Here is a 27,952-nt window from a genome sequence, read left to right as displayed (position 1 = left end):
ATAAGGAGATCAAGTTTGGGAGGATAAAAGGTGTCTATTTGGTGTTCTGGATAGTCACCACAAGCTTTAGAGCATTTAGAATGTGTAAAGACTAAGTGGTATTGGGTTTGGTTCCCATGAGAAGTCACTTGAAGAGTTATCAATTATTTTATTATGTCTATTAGCTATTTTTTCTAAGGCATGGGTTTTTTCAAGTGGGTTTAGCCCCTTGTTTTGAGAAAATAGTAGTGGTTTTTTCCCTCCCATTTGGCTTTATAAGTGTGCCAAGGAATTTTTTTTAATCATTAGTTGGTGATTATTTTCAAGTAATTATAGGATCATTTGGAGAAGTGTATTGTTGTGGTGTTCTCTCTTTTGAAGAATAACAATATACTTGCCCTCATTCTTTGGTGGGGTTTTTTTCCCGAAAGGGTTTCTCCATGTTAATTTGGTGTGTCTTTTGGTATGGTTGTTTAATACTTATGCTCAATGGTGCAATCACATAGTCATTTCATATTAAGTTTCAGATTTGGTAATATTTTCAGATTTGTAATCACATAATAAAATTAATATTGCAATCTTCTTCACCTTATTTCTCAACAAGTCAAGGGTATTGATGGTGTTAAAAAAGTTTTAAGGGCATTTATGAATAATTTTAATATTTTATAAGGTGTGACAAGCCTTTGTATGAAACATAAAAAATTTGGTGTGTTGTTGGAGTCTAGATATGAGAGGAACATTAGAAAATTGTGTTTAAGAGGTTAAAAGAATTTTATGACATAAAACTCATACTAAGTTGAGAATTCAATAGTCATTAACTTATGCTTTTTAATATTTCTTCAATTGAAGTTAGTATATTTGATTCAAGTATATACACTAATAATTATATTATATCAATATTTTCATCTCGTCATTTAACAAATTAGATGTAAGATTAATTGTGTCATATATGGGACTAATCAAAGTAGTCATATATGGAAACCTAAGATCATAATAAGTATTTTTCCACCTTTTACTTTGGGAGTGGGAGGGCATAGGGGAGTAGGGGTGGGGGGTTGATGGAGGAAGGAACTTGTTGATCATTTGATCCAATATTTGAAATTTATATAAGAATTTTTAATACTATATTTTAATTGTTGTAAGTCAATTGTTTTAGTGAGAATAGGGTACAAATAATAAATGAAGATTTAGTAGTAGATTATTCCAAAAAGAAAATAAAATGTTATTTTTCAACTTTGTTTCACAAAATGGGTATAATTATATGATAGGAATAGTGATGGGGATTCTATTGGATATGTTGGTGGCGTCAAAAGAAGTACATGAAAAATTGAGTTTAAGGAAGGTTTCCAACATTGAACTAAGTGTAGAATAATCAATTTATCAATTATGTTAATTAATAGTAGATTTATGCATTATGCAATTCAAGTTTAGGTGGTAGAAATTTTTTAAGACTAGGTTCACAACTACATGGGTTGTATTTCAACAAAGGCATTATAATAGCAGTGTTGGTGCTACTAGTGGTGAGATCGTTTGTAAGAGGGATATGAATGTTAAAATTATTAGAGGCACCTATAACAAAGTCATTATTATTGTCTATTACATCCATTATAGACTACATGGAATTAGTCATGACCATTTCAAAAAACTTGTGGATTTTAACTTCTAACCCAATAAGCTACCTAGAGAGAAAATTTGATGGCTCTAAATTCTTCTACACTTAAACTATTATACTCTATTTTCAACTTATGAAATATTTAATATTTAAATTTAATCTGATTTGATTTTAATCTTTAAAATATTAAATTTATAGCTTACAATTATAACAAGAGACACATTGCGTCAAGGTCATGTCAATAGATTGTTTTTTTATGTTAGCCTAAATATTTAATAAGTGTTGCTAGATAATTTGGTTAAGACCATAAAGAAGGACTTGCTTACTAATTTGTTAGAAATCGCTACTTTTTAAAAATGGTCTAAAGAATAGGATTTTTTTTTTTTTTTAAGTTTTTAAATTTTGAGGATCAAAATCCTAAAAGATGATACAACAACCAAACTATACACATATGAAAACAAATTATAGTACAAATATAACCAAAATAATTTAATATATTAAAAAATTTAATGGAAAAATTCATATGTAGATGGTCGATGAATTCAAAACAACAAAATAATTTTAAGTTTTCAAATTGTAGGTATAAATTACTTTAAATTAAATTATTTTACCACCATGTCATATTTATAACACTATTCACTATCATTCAAAAAATTAATAGGGTTAATAATTTAAGCACAAAATTCAAAGGATTGCAACCTTTTTAAAAATTAAATGACAAATGAGTTTTGAAATACCCATTGCTAAAATCAATCAATAAAAAAATATACAATAAAATCAAGATATGACCTATACAATAGTGATATGTCACTTAAGTCATTAATATGATTGACATTTGATTAATGAATGAAATGCTTTTTGACATCATTTTTAAAAGAGAGAAAATTTTGATTTTTGTTCTGACTATTTCTAATATAAATCAATAGAAAGACAAATAAATGATATTTTTACAATCATTTAAAATAGAGAATTAAATATAACTATACGAATTTTGTCAAAATTTTTAATTCTATATTATAATTGATGAAATTATTCAAATAAATTGAATGCAATGAATGCAAAAGTATCCATGCCTTAGTAGAAACTAATAACTAAATATTAAATTTAATAATTTTGTATATCAATTTTAATTTATAATTATTTTTTAATCTCATACTAATCTTTTCACCTAACAATTTAGTTCCCTTTCGCAATATAATTTTATTTGGACTAATCAATAAATTTATTTTACATTTAATTAACATTAGCATGAAGTTTATAATTCTACAAAATTATTGGAATACCTCACGACTCACCTTTTATAGAATTTGAACTTTTCAAGATGGAACTGAGTGGTGGTTAAATAAAACACAACCACAATCTGCTAAAACTTTTTTCGCTTTTATAATAAACACTCCGCTTCATGACCGTCGCAGTCTAATATATTTCACCGAAGAATTTTTTCTCTTTCGATTCTGAAAATTTATTTTTTTATTCCCTTTGGTAGTTTCACTACCAATACTCACCATGGCAAATGGATAATACAGTACATGGAAATTGGTAAATTCACAACAAAGAAGGCTACTTTCTCCAACTATATATAACAATACCCAGTTACTCCCAAACCTTATTCTATCAAACACAGTGGGAGTTTGGACATCTAAGGGCGACAAGTTATCGTCACCACCAGTGATTGGACACTTAGCCTTCAAAGAAGTGGCAAAAGCACTGTTTATATTCGTTTCATTGTAGATGTGGATTTTGAAACTGGTGCACCGTGCTTGCCCAATTGTATGAGCACCTGAAATGAATCAAAACAGCCATTCCTTTACTTAATACAGACGCCATTTTAACTGGCATACAACCAACATAAAATTGCTATTCAAAATATATAACATAAAATGACCTGAAAGGACTATCATATCCTTTGTAGAAAGACCCTTATTACTAAAAGATGAGATAAGTGCGCTGAGGTCGGATGTAGGTGCAGGAATTTGGCTGTTTGCACCGCTCAAGCTTGCATTTCTCGAATCTCTTCTCCCCAGCTGTACTCTCCATGTTGGCCCTCCCAACTGGCAACGCCAAACAACATAATTTTCTGATCAACATTAATATTGTGTCCGATGCATCAATTCTAACAGCAATTATCAAATTTCCCATAATAATAATAACAGTACTACCATTTTTATTCAATCGCAGTAATACTAGCGACTTATATAATAGACGCAAAAAATAAACAGAATGGAGAAGGAAATTAGCTACTTCAACAACTGAATCACGAGCAGCAATGGCTAAAATGTCGGCACAAGAAACAATTCCGGTGCAAGCTGCTTCTAATTGAGCCTTGATGGTGTCTATCACGCCGTATCCTCTCACAGAGTTGTTATTAGGACGCGCTGTTTTTATCCCAGTAAAGTTTGTAGTGTCATCCAACTGTATCGACCCATCACACCCCTGCAAATTCAGATCACAATTTAAGAGGAAAAACTTGCGTTGATGTATCAAGCTAAGATAGCATATAACGTAAAAGTAAAAGAAGAATCCTACGTTAACGAAACAGTCGTGAAAGTGAAGGCGGACTAACGATGCACCCATTCGTTTTTCCTTGGCGACTGCTTGTTTCACCGCAGCTTTGACAATCGACAGGGCCTTGGGACACGTCTTGACGTAAAATGTCGAACTGAGCTGCCCATTGGCAGGACTTGAACACAAGACTGCCAAAGCAATACATGCAATCAGACTATCAGTCCTCATGACCGATTATTATGCAGCTCAGTATAAGAATCTCACTGACATTTCTATCCTTGGAAGAAAATTGTTGCTTAAAGGTTTGGGAGTAGTGGCGTTTTATAAAGATTGAAGAGCTTCTGTAGAATAATAGTAATTATAATAATTGATGACAAGTGTATTCTTTGGATGTTACTCTTGGGAACTTTTCGTCCGCACAAAATAGGGCCGGTGAGGAATGAATTCAGAGTTTTCAGAACTGCAAGGATGCGGCCCCGCAGTAGTAAAGTTCAGATAAAGATTTCATAAATGCAATAGCTATTGAAGTAGGGCTCCTTCATAGGGCTCCTTTCTCTCTCGCAAGTAATGTGTAGTCAATGTTGTCCAGCAATGAATCTTTCGTTTGAAAGATATTAAATAAGCAATCACATTTAAGGTGCAATGCCTATTTTAATAGGCAATTATAATCAATATAATTCTTGATTGATTGATAATTATATAGAAATCGTGTTTACTTTGTATAATAAAAAGTTATTATATATAGTATATAATGTAAGGTGTTGATTGAATTGTCTAATAATTTATTACGGTTGATATTATATTTAGATCTTATTTTTCTAATTAGAGATGTATTATTGTATATACATGTATATAATTAAAAGTAAAAGATTATTCAAAGATATGTAAACATATTAAACATTGTATCTATGTAATCACAGTAAATGTGAGACACTAATAATCAATGTTTCCAATGTCAATCGATGCTCTTTCAAGTGTTAGACCTAGCGATCTATTGATTGCCAAAGCCCATATCATTTTGAGTAAGAATTGGTGAACTACCACATGTACCAAAATGATAAACACAATGTGTGGGTCATGTAGATCCCAAGGTTGACCCACATCACATTCAAAATTAGTGATAACAAAGATAAGAAGGATAGGAAGTTTTCTATCACTTTTGTACATGAGTGATAACTTTCTTTAAGTGCTCTATTGACAAGAAATATAACCATTAAATATATCTATTGAGCTCATTTATTATGCACCCATGTACTTCCAAACGAAGAATGGCATGAATAAAGAGAATGTAATGATGAACTAGAAGTAGGTAGGTGAGAGGATCTCATGACATTGGCAAATGTTCAATGAGAAAGGGAACAAATCAAAAAATTTAGTGTTAAACTAGATTAGTGCAAATATTGAAGTAGATATAATTAAATAAATATTACATGGCATTGCATTTCTAAAGGGACTTATAAAGTAAATTCTTTTAAGAATTTTGTGTTTTTTTATTGGATACCAGTGCTATATTATTCAACAAAATGATTTTTAAATTAACATCTATATAAATTGAAATCTATTTTTTTCCTAGAAATATAAATATTTATTTTATTTAAAATTTTCTCTTTTAAGTGTACTAATAATATAAGATTCATATATATAAGTTATAACACTTCAAATTCTTTTTATACATTTATCTTTCATTTCTTTCTTAAATTTATAATTTATTTTTTCAAAAAGAAGGTAGATCCAATTTGGTTACAACCTAATGATTAAATGAATCAAATTTATTGAAAGTAACTCTATTTAATTAAATTGTTGACCCTCTTTAATATACTACATAAGCATAACTATTTTATTATATATATATATATATATATATATATATATATATATATATATATATATATATATATATATATATATATATATATTTCTATTGGCTCTATGAAGCAATACTGAAAGTATATATCGCAGGGACATTTCTGTAGTGGGAAGAAGAAGTGGGTCTTAAGGCCTTAAACTCCCCACAAATCTAGGTAAATTGGAAGGAGTAAGGTGTCATTCAAATGAATGAAGGAATTGAAACATGGAGAATCCAATCATTATGAAGAGGATCCTATTATGAAGAGGATCCTATTATGAAGAGGATCCTATTATGAAGAGGATCCTATTGAAACCATTAAGAGCAAGAGTGAGCCCATGAAACGGAGTTTGTTTAGCACCATATGCAAGGCAAAGGTAAATATTGCAAGGTCGTATTTTATAGTGGCACTAGGGATAATCTAGTTTCCTTTAAAATTGTAGAAAACTTGGGGCTAAGCAGAGTAGCTTATCGAGATAACTATATAGTATGTTAGCTGTAAGAAGCCATCAATTGCTGTGAGTCAACAATGTTTAGTGATCTTTTGGACATGAAGATAAAGTGTGGTATAATGTTATGTTGATAAACGTGGGCCATATGCTCTTAGAAATGCCATGGAAATATGAGCAGAGTTTTCTATGATGGTCAAAGAAATATTTATGCTTTGGCCAAAAAAAAAGAAGCCATATCCTAACTTCATGACAATTACATTTGTAGGTAAGGTGTACTTGGTAGCATCCAAACATGAAACTTTCTTTGTTGAGGAGATTATATTTAAATAAATTGAATTTACTGTGTATATGCATATGCTAATTGTAGAGACTTTGTGGTGTTAAAAGTGAAACTAGAAAGTGAGCAGGTTAATGTAGGAGAGAGGTTGTAAATAGGGAGCATATATAATGACAGTGGGAAAGTGCTGCAAGAAGACCTGATAGGCGAAAGCATCAAGTAACCTAATGTGAGAGATTTAATAGGAAAAGTGGACAATCAAGCGTACCATGAAAAGACAGAATATGAGGAGGCACAAATTGAGCAATAGTTTCTTAGCCTAAAAGACGAATAAATGGTGGAAAAGTAGAGTCAATGGATAGGTTGGTAGAGTTCATAATGCATTCAAAATTGAGTCTTTGAAATAACTTTGCATACAATTATCAAAAGATATGATGCATGACACTGAATGAAGGTGCAAAGAAGAAATGAACATGAGACAGTGATAAGTGGAGTAAAAGGAAAAGAAAATTGTCCCTGGAAATCCATCGCGAGGTCAAGATTAATGTTAAAAATATCACTGTAACAGTAGTAGGTGAACTGTTACATGATTGCAAGGGAGAGATGAGTGAATGTTTACAGGATATCAACATGCTTATAGTTATTAGCTTGTCATAGAAAGAGAATTTTTGACTGAAAACCATGCTTGTGGAATGTGGGCTAGCCATGCGTTTAGGGTAGGAGATGGGACCATTTTTTGGCGCTTATGGGATTTGAGTGGGATTTTTGTAGGGGTTCGAGGAATGAAAAGGAAAATGAGGTTTTTATCTCTACAATAATTCACTACTTTTCTACTAATAAAGCTTTTGCATTAAATTTTTTGAATGACTCCTATCTCTTCCTAGACAAGCATTAAATTTTTCCAGCGACTCTATCTCATCATAAACAAGCACTAAATTATTTTGATAGCTACGAGATATGTCCATCGTCTATTTAAGTATAAATATCTTTACGTTCTTGAATTTACAAATAACAGTTTATTTATATTCCACTTCCGAGTCTTCAATCTATCCGTAAACCATTTTTAGCATGTTGCATACATTAGAGGTTACTGGCAGCGCTGAGCATTGTCTTTCTCCTTCGTCTTTCAAATTCCATTGTTTTCACTTTATACATTCTCTGCACTCTGTTCTAGGATTTTTCATTCATTCACATCAGAAACACAATTTATTCTTTCTTCCCTTTTATTAATTAGAGAAATTAAACCTATCATGTAATACTTACAATTATTATTTCTAAATTTGTTTTCAATTTTTATCTTTAGTCTAGATTTATGCCCTATCAGTATTGGAATTTCTATTATGTAGTAGTATTTTTTTCTATGAATTCATATTAAGGAGTTTAGAATGTTGGTTGTGATCAAGAACTCTAATGTTGTTATTGAAAGTAGGTTTATTCCGACTAGGATTCGATAAGTAGTTCTCAATATATGTTATATCCTTCACATTTAGTTACAAATTCTATAATAATTAAGATTTTAAATTTTAAAATATTTTATAATGTCTTTTGCAGGATTTGTTGTCCTTTCCAATGCTAGTTCACTCCTTTCTTTCATATCCTCTCATTCATCCTCTATTGAGTCTTTATTTATTTTTATGATGCATGTGATATGACACTACAACTTATAACTCTACTTCCCTAGCTCCTTAACATCCTTGCTTCCTCTTTTTATGGTTTATTTCTTCGCTTTTTTCCTCTTCCTTCAATTTTTCTTTCTTTAGTGTTTCCCTATGCCCTCTATCTCATTTCCATTTCTTCTACATTTTTTAATATTTGAGTCTACATCAAGGTACCTTAATGGTTCCCCCTATTACTTGTCCTTTTATTCTAGAAAAATAAAGGAAATTTTTAATTTTGACTATCATTTGATCCACAAATCTATTTGTGCTATCATTGGTGAGGAAACTCTTAAAATCTCTCTAAACTCCTTGCCTCTGGATATATGCTAAATATTCATTTCAAATGCTATGGATATATTATAGTGTCAACTTATTCTTCAAGCTATCTAGAAAAAAATATTCATGAAGAACTTGTCATTGATGCTCTCCTTCCACACGCTTTCTCAAAGTGTGCTCTACACAATGGCCAATTCCTTTTGGGAGGTATAGTTTAGTTATTTTTCTAAAAATTTACAGGTTGGAGACGTATGCTTAATGCCATGAAGATTAGTGTCAAAAATGGCTATTTGATGGATTTGAAGAATGTTTTCCTTTCTCATAAAGGACATGTTCATCAACATCTCCTTTCAAAAGAAACACTATGTTCAAAGGATTGCATGTTCTCATCAAGCATGCCCCTTATTCTAGATGCAGGCTCAAGGCTTTATAGGTTTTTTTATCTTTCCAAAATGAAGCTTCAAGTACCAAAGATAGTAACTCACCAACCCCATTTGTTTGGTTGCAAAACTCTTTTATATATCAATATATTTTGTCACTATTTTTTCAAAATATTTTATTGTATTGTCAAATTTATTATTTTTCTTTATCTTTTCTATACTACATCAACATAATTATTTTTCTATCAAACTTAAGTACTATTTCTAATGCTATCAATATATTTAACAATGTTTAATCCACTCAATTTAATTAAGAAGAAAACTAAATTTATTGCTCGTTTCTTCGCTAAGATTTTACCTTTGTATTAATATGTGATAGATTTACTCAAGGACAATGAAATTGATGCTACTTTCCTATTAATGAGAATTAAACATTAGATCATGATTTATCTAGTGTTGTTTTGACTAGTAAAAGTGGGATAGGCTCATATTGATACATAACAACAAAGCACACCAAGAGTGAATGAGGGATGCACAACCAACAAAAATAAAGAACCCCCTACCAAACACAACAAAAACATAATAGTGCGAATAGAGAGCCATAACCTAAACTAAAAAACCAACATACAGATTTATAAAAAAAAAAAGGTCCACCAAAACTAAAAAAAATTTCCTAGCACAAACACAAAGTGATGATCTACTGCTTGGGGGTCTCCTTTCCATCTCATCATGGATAGCCTATAGAGAGGCATTATTCTTGCTAGCCACATCCCTGCAAGTGTAGTAAACCTCATCAATTTTCCTTTTGAAGGCCTCGTAGTTTTTCTTGACCTCTTCCAACTCATGCTTTCTACTCGCATTCTTGATCCTAGAGTCCATGTCTAAAATCTTACTGTAGTCACACAAATCTGTCCAGCTTAATTAAATAAATATTCGTTATTTATTTGATTAAAAATCCACTAGCCATCAGTTAATTAAATAAACATTTAATTAATTCATCTCCAAACATTCTTCTATTAATTAAATAAATTATTCAATTTATTTTAATTAATTCATTAAACCAGATACAAATCAATTAAAAAAATAAAATCTATTTATTTAATTAAACCCCCTATTCCTCTTTTAAATAAATTAAATAAAACATTTATTTAAATCATTATCCCCACCCCACTTGCATTTTCCTACAAATGCAACTTGCACACATTTATTGAAATAAATGAATTTTTATTTTAAATAAAATCCTATTTTCCCTCACCCACCAAATCCACTTGCAAAATCTAATCCCCTTCTAGATTCTTCTAATCCCTTCCTAATTAGCCTAATCCATCCCCTAATTATTGTCACATTCCTAAGCAAAATAGAGTCACTTCTCAAAGACTCCAAAGTCTTTGAAAAGCATTTAATGCTTTGTGTGTTCAACAAATTAACCCCCAAAGTCTTCCAAGAACACTAATGGCTCTTCCATGACCATTTATGGCTCTTACATAACTATTTATGGTTATTTCCAACTTGTCCCCCCAAACATTTATTGTTTTGACCATATTCCTCCATTTCACATTTGCACAAGAGTTTATCCATTGGATAAAAGCTTTATTCTTTGAATAAAGAGTTTATTCATTCAACCAACCTTGACTCTAAAATCCCAAAGTCATATCAGGCATTTAATGCTTATTCCCTCTCCTCTCAACCTATCTCACATTGACACTTGTCATCCTGGGATTGGGTTGAAAGCCATCACATGGATTTGAAATCATTCAATCCTGACCCTTGTTGAGATTGCTCAATCTCAACCATCCATTGCTCCATTTTTCCTATAAATAGAGCCCATTTCTTCATAATCCAGATCCTGAAAACTTGTATGCATTTAAGCTATAGGCATTTTAAGAGAGAGCATTTTTAGCATAATTAACTAATATCTTGTCTTTTTGGATAAAATCAATCATTTTAGCATCAATGGCATAGTATTAGCTTTTCATTTCACATTTGGAACACAATACTACAATCTCAATCCTCCATAAGCATCCATAGTGCAAAAAGCTACTGAGAGCTACACTATTTTGGAACTTGGAGAGGAGAGAAACAAGGGAGAAGAATCCAAGAGCATGTTAGGAGGCATTTGGAGATGCCTCATCATATTTACCTTCCTAGTTAGATATTCTATCATGCTTTTGGTATCTCTTTTGATATGCTTGTGTAGGAAAGTATTTGGTTTATGATTTCTAACACTAACAACTTGGCTTTTCTTCTTGTTTGTGTTTTGTTATCATTGAGTAACCTTCCTTCTTTTTTGCAGAGCATCATTTGGTGAACTTGACGTGAATTCAACACCAAAAAAAATACCATATTTTTTTGTAAACTAACATGTCTGATTGTTGAATTTGTCACACAGGTTGCGCTTCGGTGCTATTGAACACATTCTAGCGCTACCGACACTTTCTATTTTAGCGCTATTGTTACTACAATAGCGCCATTGTTAAACTTCCCGCGCTTTTGGATTTGTTTTGGCGCTTTCGCTGTTAATTTGGCGCTATTGAAACTCTTTCAGCGCTTTTGCCTCTCAGGCTTTACCCTTCTTTCAGCGCTTCTGTGTGAAATAGTGCTTCTGTTTAAATGCAGACTAGTGCTATTGCAACAAAATGTTGTAAAACTCACCTTGTAACCGAAAAATTGAAAATCTTAGGCTTGTGGAAGCCCCCCTTGGACATAGATTTTACTAACAAAAATGTGGTTTGTGCAGGTTTAAAACTCACCACTAAAAATCACATATTTTCCTTTGGTGCTTTTAAAAACTTGAAAACAAACATTTACTTCCATTGCAAGTTAGGATTCATCTTCATTTTGGTGCTTAAAATCAACAAACAAATTTTCTTTCCTTGCATCAAACTAAAAAAAAATCACAATCCACACTTCAATTTTGGGCAAGTAAAAAGAACAATCCATTTGTTTTGATTTTTGCAAACAAATTTTACTTCAAGCAAACGTGTATTTCATTAAGTTGACTAGGATTTCCAAATTTTAGATTACAAAACACATTGCCTTTGAAAGTTAAAAAGAACACCATGGCTGTTGGAGCAACATCTCCAAATAGTTAGACCACATTTTGAAATGATGGATTAAAAAAAGAACAAGTTTCTTTCGTGTTTGGCATGCTTGTGCAAAAGGTCGGTCGAGTGGTCCCACTTCTAACACACACTCTCCTCTCCCTTGGCTTTCGTGGTCCTAGGTGCAAGAGAAAAGTGTTAGTAACACTCAAATTTTATCTTTTTAAGAGAGGCCTGCCAAGGGATCGATACTCTTAGGAACGACCTCGAGTGGTAAATCCTTTGAGCTGCTATAGAAATCAGGTGAGAGCGAAAGCTGTAGCCTTGGGTATAGCTGTTCCTACAGTGTAACTAGTCGAAAGGACAAATGGGCCCCACCACCAGTTACAAGGCTCTTAAGTGAGTCACTGCAGAATGAACTTATGTCCAAAAACATCGAACATGACTAAACACCTTTAAGTAGTAGCCCACCCGTTCTATTGATTGAGGATATTTACGATATAATTTAGTGCAAGAGCATAGATGGTTTTGCTCCCAAGATACTCACCATACATATTTCCTTGAGTAGAAACATAGCTTTTTGAAAAGTCACTTGTGGCTTGATAAAAGTGGTGACTCCCCCATCATAGGGATCATCTACTTGTTATGCTCGTGCAAGACTTAGTATATCACATCCTTACCTACCAAGGCGGGATTCATAAGGTATGTAGTACCAAAGTCGAAGAAATATCAAGATGTGGGCTAAATTTATCACAACTGGCCATTTGACCTTAAGGATAAAAAGTGTCTGAAGTGTGTTCGCTTTAAAGACCAAGTGCAAATTGAGCCAACTTCAGGCTTTGGAAATACACCTTAAAATACATCTAAAGGAAGGGTTATATAAAAGTCCAAGGATTAGGTTGATCTAGACCCATACTCATTTGTGCCTTTGGGGCAACATTCTTGTGTTTGTGTGCTTGCTTTGTTTTCTTGTCAAAGAAAAATCAGAAAATCACTTCCCAAAAACAAAGTATTCATCCAACCAAACATCTGTCAAAACAACCAAAAACATCAAAAACAAGGTACAAACAACAAAGAGTCAAATTTTATGACCATTCTTCACATCTTGTGAAAGAAGAAGCGTCATCAGAATATCAACTTGAAAAGAAGACCATTGAGCTCAAAGGCTTTGATCAAAAGGAGGAAATTCTTCTATATAAATAGACAAATCTTTGTCTCACATAGAGTCTTTTTGTGTCACATGTGTATCTACCTTCAAGGAAAAACAAATGAATTTGATTCCGAATCATTGAACTGCAGAGCTTTTATGCAATATAGAGCTATGAGTTATCACAAAAACCAAGGAGGAAAGATTAATCCTAACTTCTTCCCAAACGTCTGTATCACGTACAACACAGCTCGAGAAATACCACCAACACTTGAAAGGGAAGAGATAGAGTTTGTCCCATTTATAACACAAAGTTTTTATTGAAGTTGAAAACATTTTCATCCATCATCTCACTCATACATCATCACTTCATCATCAATCTGCCCCAACTCTCAAAAAATTAAGAGGTTCTTATCCTAAGTTCTCTTTTTAGATATTGCTTGAATCAAACACCTCACATCACTTTTTAGATTGTTTCTACATCTAGGATCAGCTCATCCTAAGAAACACATCTACGCAGGTTAAAACTAGTTCATGAGTGAATCCTCTCATTACTAGGTAGTTAAATCTATAACACATCTCAGATTTTTCTACACCTTATCACATCAAAATCTTATCAAACAAGCAAGCAATTCAAAGAAGGAATTTCGGTTACATCTACCTTAAAAGTGCTAAAGAGATCTACATGCAACACCATTCACCAACCATTAATCTTTCATTTCATCAACAACTCATCATCATTTTCACTCAACTTCAACAAAAAATCATAAACAAAATGGCTCAAACCCGATCACGGTCAAGGCAATGAGAAATAGAAATAGGAGAAGAAGAAGAGGAAAATCTCAATGAATTCCAAGAAGCACTTGGAGGAAATGCGAATGACGAAAACCCAAGTACTCCTACTCCTGCAACAATCGAAAGGGCTCAACATAACCCTCTCTTTAACATATTGTTTGATGAAATACTCAGGAGCAATGTGGATGCTCACTTTTTAAAGCTCGCTCAAGAAGGAGCAAAACTCCCCTCTGACTTTGATCTTGCCCAATTAAGACAAGCATCAGAAAGACAAAGTCGCCATGAAGAGGAAAGAGGTAGAGATCCCATCAGATATAATGTTCCTCGAGGTAACCCACCACCTCCTCCTCCAAATGAAATGGAGATGTTGCGGCAACAAGTCGATAATCTCGCCCAACAACTTCATAGTGGTGTCAAGACTAACCAATTCTCACTCAATGACATCTATCCCTATCCTTTTGATAGGAATCTTTATATGCCACCCTTTCCACGAGGATTCGAAACACCCAAATTTGAAAAATATAGAGGAAAGGGAGATCCCCATGATCATGTCAGAGAATTTCATTCCGCTTGTCTTGAAGTGGCATACGAAGACACATACCTAATGCGCCTTTTTCCCCAAAGCTTGGGAGGAACAACCACATCATGGTTTTCCCGACCATTAGGTGGCATTAGAACATTTGAGGAACTCATCCAGAAGTTCCTAGCTCAATACTCTCATAACATTGAACGCGACATCACCATGGCTGATCTGTGCAACACCAAGCAAAAACCAGGTGAACTATTCTCAGTATTCCTGCAATGATGGCGCCAAATGTCTAGCAGACGTTCTCTTCAGTTACCTGAATGAGAACTAGTAGAAATATTCATTTCCAACTTAAACGAAGAAATGGAATTTCACCTAGATGTCAAAGACACAGACTCTTTTAATGATATGATCACCAAGGGTTTGAAATGTGAAAGGGCACTCATCAAAATCTATAATGAACCAAAGGATGGTCCTCACCCATGCTTCAATAGTGATAAACCAAGCTTCTAGAATAAAAACAAGAATATCGTCAACGATGGGGTTGTGGATGCCCAAACTATAAAAAGTGCACAACCTGTGGTTCGGTTTGTAGGACAAAATCCTCCACCTCAGAACAACACAAATGTCCCTTCGAATCAAAGTCGCATCACATCTCATGATGAACCTAGACCTCATCAGTAAAAACAAAAATGCACATACACTCCCTTAGGGGAACCCATTGAAACAGTATTGCGACAACTCATTTCTCAAAATTTGGTCACTCTACCTAAACTATCAAACTATGAGCCTCAGGTCAAACCAGCATGGTGGAGAGATACTGAACACTGTGAATTCCATCAAGGAAGAGGACACAAGACAAGTAATTGTCACCACTTGAAAGATCTTATTCAGGATCTTATTGACCGAGGAGAAATTAAAATTGAAGGACATGACCCGAAAACAACAAATAATGATCATCTGATGTTCAAAAATCCACTTCCATCACAAGATCAAAGGGGTCCTTCCACTTCTAGGTGAGGCACTGATACCACTGATTATACACAGGCTGCGTATAATTACACTGTCAATCATCTGTATGATGCCAATGAACAAGTTGCAACTATAACCTTCAAAAATACCAACTCACATTGCAATGTTGTTATGCATCGCGGCAAGGTTACCATAAAGGCAGCTCCACAAGGCACCACCTCTATCCCAAAGCAGTACAATCTTGTGGAACAATTAGATAAGACGCCCGCGCTTATATCCATTTTAGAGCTATTGCGCCTATCGCCATCTCATAAAACTATCTTGGATCAAGCCCTCCAAGAGGCGTCAGTCCCTGCAAATCTGAATACAGACCAATTTCAAGCCATGGTTGGAAGTCTAAAGTCATCACCTTGTCTCACTTTTTTCAAAAGTGACAACTCTTCCTTCCAACAACCTCATAACGCCTCACTCCACATTGAAGGATTTATTAACCAGCATAGGATCAAGCGAGTCTTGATCGATAATGGAGCAGGCCTGAATATTTGTACATTATAGTTGGTCATAGCATTGGGGTATGCAGTAGAACTAGTGGATCCTCGTAAGAAGATCACAATCAAAGCCTATGATGATGTAGAGCGTTCATCCAAAGGAGCTGTGGTACTCCCAATCCGAGTGGGCCCTGTGGTAAAGCACATCATCTGTCAGGTTTTGGACCTTCCTCTGCCATATAATCTATTGTTAGGAAGACCTTGGATACATGCCATGCAAGCCGTTCCATCTACCTACCATCAATGTATCAAGTTCCCACATAACAGTGTAGAGATCACAATCTTGGGCGATGCAAATCCCTTTGCGTTTTGCCATAATATCAGCCACCATCCAGAGATTACTGTTCCTAATAATAGAGAAGCCATTTCCTCCACATCATATATAAGTCCAGCCTCTCTTGCCAGTTCAAACACCACTATACCGAAGCAAGAAAAGCTTAAAATGAAACTAGCAGAGGAAGGTCCTGGAAAATACAACTTGAGTCAACTCTTTTGTGTGGGACAAATGCCCACTTCTCCTTGAACACATGGTAAACCACAGCAGTTACTCCAGCAACCACTACTCATGCCTGCATGTGCTTTGATGCCTTTCATCCTTGGAAAGAGTCAAGAAGAAGAAACCCAAGATGAGGACTTGGCGGAATGGATCTATAAAGATCCCATCACCACTGATCTACCCCAAGTTAAACTTCCTACGGATCAGTATGGCAAAGGCCTCCTCATTATGCAAAGGATGGGATATGATGGTCAGAGTACTTTGGGACATTGCAAACAAGGACGACATGAACCACTGCTCCCGGAATTAAAGCCCAAAGGTAACACAGGCCTAGGCTTTGAAAAAGAGATATTTCCTAAGCTCAGATTCAAAGGAAAACCCAACAAACTGTTATGTCAGCCTACTACAAAGAGGACACCTTTCATAATCAAAGCACCATCAAGCACCATCCCAACTACCCCATCGAGGCTCAAAACCCCAACACGACTATCACCAATGCCACTCATCCCACCAAGCGAACCAGTAATCCCATCAATAGTACCATTAGAAGTAGCAACTGTGTCAGAAGCCATAGCAGCATCTATAGCACCAACAGTTCTAGCAGAAGCAACGGAGTCAATATTACCGATACTCTCTATACCAGATTCCTTAATCCCCATCAATCTTCCTGCAGCACCGATCACTACAAAGGTACATCAACCAATCATGCCTGCAATATTTAACTCAAAAGACATCCTAGTATGGTATAGTAATTGGATGCTGGAAAGTGACTCAGAGGCCGACTCGCATGAATGGGAATTTGATTCTGTACAGCTTAATACTTCAGATGAGGAAGACACATCACCACCTCCACCACATAAAGACATCCTTGTTTACGGAGAAGCACAGATAAAGACCACTTGGGTTCCTGAACTGGAAACATCTTCCACAGACACTACATCTCATCCTATGCCTGATTTTGACAGCAAGAGTACCATCAACGACCTTCACCATAATGTCTTAAACCTCACTGATACCTCTAACGAACTTAACCTAATTGATGAAGTAATGCCCATTATCCACCCTGAACTCATCGAATGGAACTAACCAAATTCCCCATGTCTTGACCTCTTCCAAAACGATGAGGCCATCATTGACTTTTTGGAATTAAGGAATAACCTACCAAGCGGGGATCATAAAGCTGGATTCGCCATCGAACTTAATAGCGCAACATACTTCATGGCAGATGCCAAACCTTTCAGCTGCAAAAATATAACATTAAAACATGGATCTTCTAGTGAAAACCACACTGTGGCACTATTTGATCCAACAAAAGTAAAAAGAAAGAGCGTATCCAATGGTGAAAACCTCTCTAAGGTGCCTAAGGATGAAGGGTTTGACATTCTCCCTGATAGTACACAACAGGAACGATTAATGATTCTCATTGAGGAAACCAAAGAATACAATGTGGGGACTCTTGAAAATCCTCATCTCATACATCTACCATCTCTTCTCACTCCAAAGGAACAACCTAAGTTTATAGAGTTCTTCTAGAAGCGTCAGATCAACTTTGCATGGTCATATGCAGACATGCCTGGGCTTGATCCTGATTTAGTCATGCATCACCTTACCGTAGCAGAAGGAGCCAAACCTGTCAAGTAGAAGCTTCATAAGATGCATCCTTAGATTGCAGTGCTAGTCAAAACAGAACTCAAGAAACTCCTAGATGTTGGTTTCATTAGACCAATTGATTATGCAGAATGGATCTCCAATATTGTGCCTGTCGGCAAACCAAAAGGGGGCATCCGCATTTGTACTGACTTCAGAGATCTAAATAAGGCTTGTCCTAAGGATGACTTCCCCCTTCCAAATATCAACATCATAGTGGATTTGACAGCAGGACACGCCATGCTTTCACTCATGGATGGCTTTTCAAGATACAATCAGATAAAGATCACACCAGAAGATCAACATAAGACAGCCTTCACATGTCCATGGGGCACATATTGTTGGAATGTGATGCCTTTTGGTCTCAAGAATGCAAGAGCAACCTATCAAAGAGCAATGACTACCATCTTCCATGACATGATGCATACTATGATGGAAGATTATGTTGATGACTTACTAGCAAAATCACTCACCAAAGAAGGACACCTCCACATCTTAGATAAAATCTTTGATAGACTAGAACAATACCATGTTCGACTGAACCCAAAGAAATGTGTCTTTGGAGTAACCTCCGGGAAACTTCTAGGATACATTGTCTCAAGCAAAGGTATTGAGGTCGACCCAACCAAGGTAAAAGCAATCATGGACATGCCACCACCAAAGAATATCAGTCAGCTAAGGACATTACAAGGATGGCTTCAATCCATCCGAAGATTTATTGCACAATTGGCTGATAAATGTCACCCATTCACACACCTGCTACACAAGAACATCCGCTTTCAGTGGGATGCCAGATGCCAACAAGCATTTCAGATGCTTAAAGACTATCTCATGAATCCACCATTGTTGATGCCACCAGATCCAAGTAGACCGTTGTTATTATATATCTCAGTGACAAGTACAACATTGGGTGTACTACTGGCACAACATAATGCAGAAGGAAAAGAGTGTGTTGTTTACTACATCTCTCGCACACTAGTGGGCTATGAACTCAATTACACACCTATTGAGCGAGCTTGCCTAGCAGTAATCTTAGCAGCCACAAAATTGAGGCACTATCTGTTGACACACAAGGTACAACTCATTGCAAAGATTGATCCACTCAAGTATTTACTCAGCAAAGCAGCATTGACAGGCCGTTTGGCCAAATGGGTGATGATTCTAAGTGAATTTGACATCGAGTACATGGACCGTAAAGCTATCAAAGGTCAAGTTATTGCAGATCAGTTGGCCGATGCACCACTCATAGACGATCATCCTCTCATTTCCAATTTTCCAGATGAAGAGATATTCATGATCACAACAGTACAACCATGGAAATTATACTTTGATGGTTCATACACTAGGCATGGCTCGGGGGCATGCATTCTGTTTATCACACCTCAAGGTGATAGCATCCCGAAGTCTTACAGGCTCACATTTCCATGCACCAACAACATAGCAAAGTATGAGGCCTTGATCACAGGACTCAGGCTAGTCGTACAATGGAAATTACAAGAACTACAAGTATATGGCGACTCACAACTAGTAATTCGACAAGCAACTAATGAATATCAGACAAAGGATGATAAACTCATGCCATATAAGCAAATGGTGGACACTCTAAAGACATCATTTACCACTATCACTTTTGAGCAGATACGAAGAGATCAGAATCAAGCTGCAGACGCTATGGCTACCATCGCATCTCTCCTAGATCTTTCACAAAATTCAACACGCTATGAGTTCTTGGTAGAATAGCTTTGGATTCCCACTTATGATATCCCTGAATCCAAAATGATATGTCGCCTTGTCGGTTCTGAATCCCCATGGTATGGTGAATTTTATACCTATCTTCGTGATCACACCCTTCCTCCCAACCAATCAAATAACCAACGAAAAACCTTCATTCGCCAAACTACTTGATATACCATTATTGCTGAAACCCTATACCGACGCAGTCTTGATGGTACTCTCCTTTGATGTCTGGAACAAGGTGAGATAACAAAGGCTTTGGAAGAAGTCCATGAAGGAATTTGCGGGACTCATTCAAGTGGTCCATCACTAGCTAAGAAACTCCTGTGCAATGGATACTATTGGCCCTCTATGGAAAAAGATTCCTACTACTTTGTCAGAAAATGCAAGAAATGCCAAGTTCATGGTGACCTGATACATGCACCAGCCCAGGAACTACAACCAATCATGACACCATGGCCTTTTTGTCAATGGGGTCTTGACCTTGTGGGTAAAATCCATCCCTCTTCATCCAACGGCCACAAATTCATTATTACCGCCACCGAATATTTCACAAAGTGGATCAAAGCTGTTCCACTTACCCAAGTCACCAGCAAGCAGATCGCCTCATTCATCCTCAACTACATCATCTTCCGGTATGGTGTGCCCATGTCCATCATCACAGATAATGGTCTTCCTTTCAAAAATCAGGATGTTCATGAACTTTGTGAAAAATTTCATATCCAACACCACTTTTCTACTCCCTACTACCCACAAGGCAATGGTCAGGCCGAAGCATCCAATAAAAAGATATTGAGGATCCTAAAGAAGACAGTCAATGATGCTGGCCGTGATTGGCATGTTCAACTGAATCCAGCGCTATGGGCATATCGAACTAGCATTCGAACCCCTACAAGAGCAACTCCTTATTCGTTAGTCTATGGTGCAGAAGCTATCTTTCCTATTGAGGTCGAGATACCATCATTACGGGTTTCCTTGCATAATCTGATAGATGATGAAGCATATAGAGTATCCCATCTTCAGGACTTAGAGTTACTTGATGAGAAGCGACAAGCTGCATACAATCACCTCAAAGCCTATCAGCAGCGCATGAGCAGAAGCTACAATCACTGAGTTAGACCTCGTACATTTGAGGTAGGTGATCTTGTTCTCTAAGAGAATCCTCGTAATCAACCAAACAAAGAACATTAGGGCAAGTTTGAATCAAACTAGTTGGGCCCATACGTTGTCACTGCTATGTTTGGGTCCGGGGCATATCAGTTGGCTACATCAGAAGGAGAACCACTTGCAGATCCAATCAATAGCATGCACCTAAAATGATTTTATACCTAAGGTGTACAGAGCGTCAGGCTCCCCTACATACCAGAAAATACCAAAAACATTCAGAAAAATATCCTGAAGAAAATACAAAAACATTAAAAAAAGTAAAGAAAAATCATGCATCCAAACGGTGAACAACCACTCCGGTGGCACCTTGGGTAAGTGCGATGGTGAAAACCTGGCAAATAGGTGCCACTCGTAAAGGCAATGGCTCCAATATCTTTCAGGCTCATTGCGATCACATTCATACACACATCCATCCATCTGAAACCATGGCTTGTTATTCATCTGCCATTAAGAAAATACTCCATGCGTCTGGCAATCCCGCTTTTTCATAGTCATGTCTAAACTAAGGGCAATGCCCTTAACCTATTGATGGAAGTGGATTCTATATTGTCTTATGATTCATTAATTTCTTCATTCAAGCAATTATCAAAAATCCAAAAACATTCAAAAATATCTCGTAAAAATCCAAAAATATTCAAAAATGTCTCACAAAAACCAAAAACATTCAAAACAATTCAAAAATCCAAAAACATCGACAAAACCATTGAAAAATCAAACAAAAACATGGCAACACATTGTACATACTCATCCACACAGATACCAAACAAACATTGTGATATACTCCACAAAATGACCACTTATCAATCGACCACGCAATCAACATCAACACTCAAAAACTGTCTTCAACAAGGATGCATCCTTCCTTACCCAAAACAAAGACAAAAGTGATGTTTTCTTTGACAAGAAAATTGTGTTAAGCTATCAAATACTTGGTTGATTTATGAGTAATTCATTTTGATTATCTATATTAGGATCCTTTAGCATTATTTGGTATCAGTTGCGCATTATTTTCGATGAAGTTCTGGGGCATGTACTAATGGTGTCTACGTGGGAAGTTCATTAAGCTACGTGATCATAGGCAAAAATACAGTCATAGTTCATTATAGCTTGCTGACTACAGCATATACCTCAACCATATGGGCATGAACCATTACCAAGGATCCCTATTCTTTATTCTTTATGTATATACTATTTGTTTGCAGGTACAAATGCTCTTTCTTTGGTTCCTCCTACCTCATCCAAACTGGATAAAGGTTTTATCTCTTATTACGGTATGCACTTGTCTTAGGATATGATCAGCCTAAGATCAAGGAGGACGATCCAAGTCATGCATGAACGGTGATAATCCTTGTCTGTTCCGCAAGCAATACTCTGGTCGACTTGACCCTTATATCAAGTCGTTTGTATTAACTTGCTATATAAAATCCATGAAAGGAATACTCAGGTCATCTTGAATCATTATGTCAAGATGCTTGTATTCTCTTCCAACATTTTAAAGCTCAATGATGAAAATAGAGCACTATGGATGGTCACTTCATCTCATCTGTTTATATATTGCATTCCATTGCATATCACCCATCCATTCACTCATTCATATATAGGATTTATATGCAAAATGTGAAAATTAAGCTAGTCTTGGATACAATCACGACCGAGTACTCTAATACATCATCAGTGCATCATGCAAAGTCTTAAAAATACCTTGCATTCCTCATGGTCATATCATCATTACATTTAGTTGCATCTTGCATTAAGAAACATTCATGTCATTTTTAACTTAACATTGCATATAGTTCATTTTGGACATTCATTTTCATTAAATCATTTGCATCATTGCGTCAATCATAAATAATTAGATTCATTCGTGGGATTAAATTGTCTCTGATTATATTAAGTCCTTTACTAGGCATTCATATAGCGTCAATTATCCATCATCATTTTATCATCCTTTATCATTTATTATTATACACTCATTTATTCATTTAGTGAGAAAGTGCATTCATTCATCCATTAACTAAGTATCTTATTATGTTCATTTTAGGATTCATTCACATTGCATTCATTATCCTCTTTTTAATTGCATTAAGGTGCAGTTATTAAAACATTAGTTATAGTAACATCACATTATCATTTGTACTTAAATCATATTTATGCATTTAGAATCATAAATCCATTTGTTTTCAAACAATGGTTCATACCATTTAATATATATCCATTTTACATACGCATTCATTTAGGCATTATCATATAAACATTTGTACTTCACATTTTGTTTATCCATATTGCATTTATTTAAAACATCTAGATGCATATTCATCCATGAACATCATTCATTTGACCATTGCATTAACATTATCACCTAAATCATATCATCATTATATTTGAAATAGGAAACACCAAAATCCTGTTCATAAGTTATCATAAGCATACATCATCATCATGGCATTACATACATAAAGCATTGCATCAACAAATCAAATCAAATCATACATAAACCTGCATTCATATGTTAGTATCCAACATTGTACATCATCATAAACACATGCATACAAAGAAACATCTCATCAATGCATACATATACACATATCCATCTAAACAATCAACTCATCATCCTGCATAAACATCCATACATAATCAACTGCATATCATCAAAATATGGGATCTCCTCATATATCTCATCTCATATATCAGAGTACAATGAAGTCTACAAAATCGGCTACTAAGAGCCATCCAAGATACAGTCCAAAAAATAAACAATGATACAAATACATATATGCATGAATGCTCTCTCAAATGCCACTCTGGCCCGATGCTGTCCCAACAGCTCCACTTGCTCCACTACTGGTGCCTGCACCCCCTGCTCCATCTCTCCGTGGAGGCCTCATCGAACCACCACTCCCTCCTGCATCCCCTGATCTCTTCCGCCTCAAAGGACCCATCACTCCCCCAGTGCTCTGCATCCTCTGTGATCGCTTTGATCTAGTCTGCCGCATCTAAGAATAACTGAGAGCTCGCTGACTAACTGGCACCACCTGCTCATATAAACCCCGCCAGTACTCTATCTCAGTCTGTGCTCGTCCAAACTGCCTCATAACCTCCCCTGGAGGCCCCTATGCTCCTACTCCAACCCGGACTCTCTCTTGCAGCTCTGCCAATCTCTCTACTACAGTATCCCTCTCCCACAGCACCATCATCAGCTCTGACTCTTATGCAAATAGCTGCACATCCCTAGCTACCACCTCCACCTCCAAATCCTCTATCTGGGTCTGCAAGCGTACTATCATGTGATCCCGAAGATCTCTAGTAGCTCCCCCCTCTATATCCATAGCTGCCTCCCCTACACCACCCTCTCCAGTAGTCCCCTCTCCTCTGTCTATCGGGATCTCTCTCTCCATCCCCCTCCCACTCAGCTGAACTCCTCTTGGTATCAATGGCCCCTGTGATATCTGTAGAGGCAGTCCACCTCTCCCTCTCCACTGACTCCGTATCCCCAATCCTCCACCTCCACCTCCTCCACCTCCTCCATCTCCTCCACCACCTCCTCCACCACCTCCTCCATCTCCTCCACCACCACCTCCTCCATCTCCTCCACCTCCTCCTCCTCGACCTCCTGCTCTCCTCCGGCCCCGTCCCCTCTCATCCTCAAATGCTGGGATCGGCTCTGCTGGATCTGATATCCATGGGATCGGGTGTGCTACCCGGTACTGCGTATACTCATCTGTCACCCCTGCATCAACGACCCTCGGTTGTATGTCCCATGGCCTTGCTTACAGTGTCCGGAACTCTGCCAGTGCCTGATCATATGGTAGCACTGGACCCCATGGATACCGCTCCCGAATAACTCGAGCATACTCTCCTGATCCATTGGCCAGTCCCTGCTGTCGTCCAAACTACCTCATCACTCGACCAGGCACCTGTCTCTCCACATGATATGCAGTCCTCCTAATGAGGAATCGAGTCATAAACACATAAGGTAGTGCCTCTGCGTCATCATCCCATGGCTCACACTCCAAGTATGGCCACCATATCACTGCATCCAGGTCATCCAATGCCCGCCGCCACCATTCTAACTTCCCCAAGTGGGGCTAACTCATCATACCGCTGTACATAAACATGTAAAACTGATCCATTGCATGGAATCTAAGACTCACTGGTCGAGTCACTGGTAGGTGCTCCCAAGCCCAAATATGTAGCAGCGTCATGCCCACTGCTAAGGAACCCCTCCTCCAGTACACTACCTCATGGAGCTCCTGATACATGTGCGCCAGCACGCACGACCCCCATGCAAATCGGGTCCCCTCGGTCATCATCATCTCGATAACCTGTCCCCATCCCACTGCCAAACCATGTGAACGCCTGTTTGGACACAGCAGACCTCCTACAATCCCTGACAAAGCTGCTGGAAGAGGCTCATATAGTGCCGCTATATCCTCCCACGTGATCGAGCCATCATCAATGAAAACATCCTCATCAAAAATCCTCTGCATCGAAAGAGTCCCCTAGGATCTATCGTATGTGACCAGCTCCCCTCGAATCGAAATTCGCGAGATTTGCCACACATCCTCCAAGGTCACTGTCATCTCCCCCTGTGCCAAGTGGAAGGTGCACGTCTCACTATGCCACCGCTCTGCTAGTGTTGTGATCAGACCGTGATTCATACAAATCACGGGCATGTGCATCACCTCATATAGTCCTGTCGCGACAATGCAGTCTATCTCTGCCTGTGTCAATCGGTCCCACAACCCCTGTGTCGCAGGATGACACTCGCATAACTGCAACATGCACAGCTCCTCCTGCACATGGACATTCATCAATCACCATCAGTTGTTTTGTTTTCAAACTTTCTTAAGTTTAAACCTAGACTATCAACAGATACTTTGATCAAGTATCTTCGGATCTCAACAGGTAAGCAATCATGGCCACCTAGACTTCAACAGGCATTTATCCTAATGACCTAAGTCTCATCAGACTGCTATGGTTCAAAACAACTCCCACTTCACCTCGCCATCCGTCAATCATTGGCATCGGGAGATTTTCTTCATCCAAACTGGGGCATCTCTTTATTCTAAGACAAAAGTGCTATTATACCAACAAAAGCGTTAGTTTTCAAACAATAGTGCTACAACCCTAACAAAAGCGCTCAATCAGCTATACAATAATGCTACAACTACAAACGCGCTAAAACCTTTATACAATAGCGCTACTTTAACTCAATAGTGCTCAATTAAGCCCTCAATAGCGCTTGTTAACCAGATGCGCTAAAACTTGCATACAATAACGCTACTACTGAGCAAAAGCGCTCAAACAATGGCTCAATAGCGCCATTGCGGTGCAATAGCGCTAGTTCATGGAGCAAAAGTGCCAAAACCATAGTTCCAGTGCTCTTGCTCCTACTTAACTTGGACTCAGCTAAAAACCTAGCAAAAATGCATAAAACTTAAAATTTTGAATTTGCGTACTGCTGGTCCATAGTCGTCTGGATGCTGGAACCGTCGCACTCGCTCTAATCTATGCTCGGTGATCGGAATCGACATCCTGGTTGCTACTCGCTCCTCCAAATGTCCCTATTAGAGCTCGGATTTTCAACTGGTCGTGGTCACAAATGATCCTGTTTTCACCTCTTTCGCCCCATTTATACCCTTCACCGTCACTGTAACTTCTCCCCGCTCACCGCCATGGTCCCCGTGAACTTTTCGAGCCCCCCATTTCTCCATTTTTCCCCCGTTCTTTTCTATTTTTCACCCGTATGGCTAACTTCTTCTCTTCTACCCCCTCGCCAATTTTCATTCTTTTTCGAGATATCGCCTGATTTTTCAAAATTTTTCGGCCCATCTCTCTAGGGGGCATACCACCCATTAAATTTACATTTTATGGGGCATTTCTTCACTCCAGTTTTTTTTTTCTTTCTTTCTTTGAAATGACGCAATAAACTGCACCGTCTCGAAGAGGGGCAAATGTAGTCACACAAATCTGTACAGCTTAATTAAATAAATATTTGTTATTTATTTGATTAAAAATCCACTAGCCATCAGTTAATTAAATAAACATTTAATTAATTCATCTCCAAACATTCTTCTATTAATTAAATAAATTATTCAATTTATTTTAATTAATTCATTAAACCAAATACAAATCAATTAAATAAATAAAATCTATTTATTTAATTAAACCCCCTATTCCTCTTTTAAATAAATTAAATAAAACATTTATTTAAATCATTATCCCCACCCCACTTGCATTTTCCTACAAATGCAACTTGCACACATTTATTGAAATAAATGATTTTTTATTTTAAATAAAATCCTATTTTTCCCTCACCCACCAAATCCACTTGCAAAATCTAATCCCCTTCTAGATTCTTCCAATCCCTTCCTAATTAGCCTAATCCATCCCCTAATTATTGTCACATTCCTAAGCAAAATGGAGTCACTTCTCAAAGACTCCAAAGTCTTTGAAAAACATTTAATGCTTTGTGTGTTCAACAAATTAACCCCCAAAGTCTTCCAAGACCACTAATGGCTCTTACATGACCATTTATGGCTCTTACATAACTATTTATGGTTATTTCAAACTTGTCCCCCCAAACATTTATTGTTTTGACCATATTCCTCCATTTCACATTTGCACAAGAGTTTATCCATTGGATAAAAGCTTTATTCTTTGAATAAAGAGTTTATTCATCCAACCAACCTTGACTCTAAAATTCCAAAGTCATATCAGGCATTTAATGCTTATTCCCTCTCCTCTCAACCTATCTCACATTAACACTTGTCATCCTGGGATTGGGTTGAAAGCCATCACATGGATTTGAAATCATTCAATCCTAACCCTTGTTGAGATTGCTCAATCTCAACCATCCATTGCTCCATTTTTCCTATAAATAGAGCCCATTTC

At 36.7% G+C, this 27,952-nt stretch overlaps 1 protein-coding gene across 1 annotated transcript; it reads right to left on the bottom strand.

Annotated features, from left to right (window-relative positions):
- Window positions 1–2,991: 2,991 nt before the first annotated feature.
- On the bottom strand, window positions 2,992–23,943 carry LOC131037425 (cationic peroxidase 1-like). Its single transcript, XM_057969569.2, has 6 exons — window positions 23,856–23,943; window positions 17,052–17,177; window positions 4,118–4,284; window positions 3,833–4,024; window positions 3,477–3,642; window positions 2,992–3,371 (listed from the first exon to the last, which is right to left on the bottom strand). The coding sequence occupies exons 1-6, from the start codon at window positions 23,941–23,943 to the stop codon at window positions 2,992–2,994; spliced, it is 1,119 nt and encodes a 372-aa protein (XP_057825552.2).
- Between the last annotated feature and the right edge of the window lie 4,009 nt (window positions 23,944–27,952).

This window comes from Cryptomeria japonica, chromosome 3 (assembly GCF_030272615.1).
Source record: "Cryptomeria japonica chromosome 3, Sugi_1.0, whole genome shotgun sequence".
NCBI classification, from domain to species: domain Eukaryota; kingdom Viridiplantae; phylum Streptophyta; class Pinopsida; order Cupressales; family Cupressaceae; genus Cryptomeria; species Cryptomeria japonica.
This window is presented reverse-complemented; position numbering and strand designations above follow the sequence as displayed.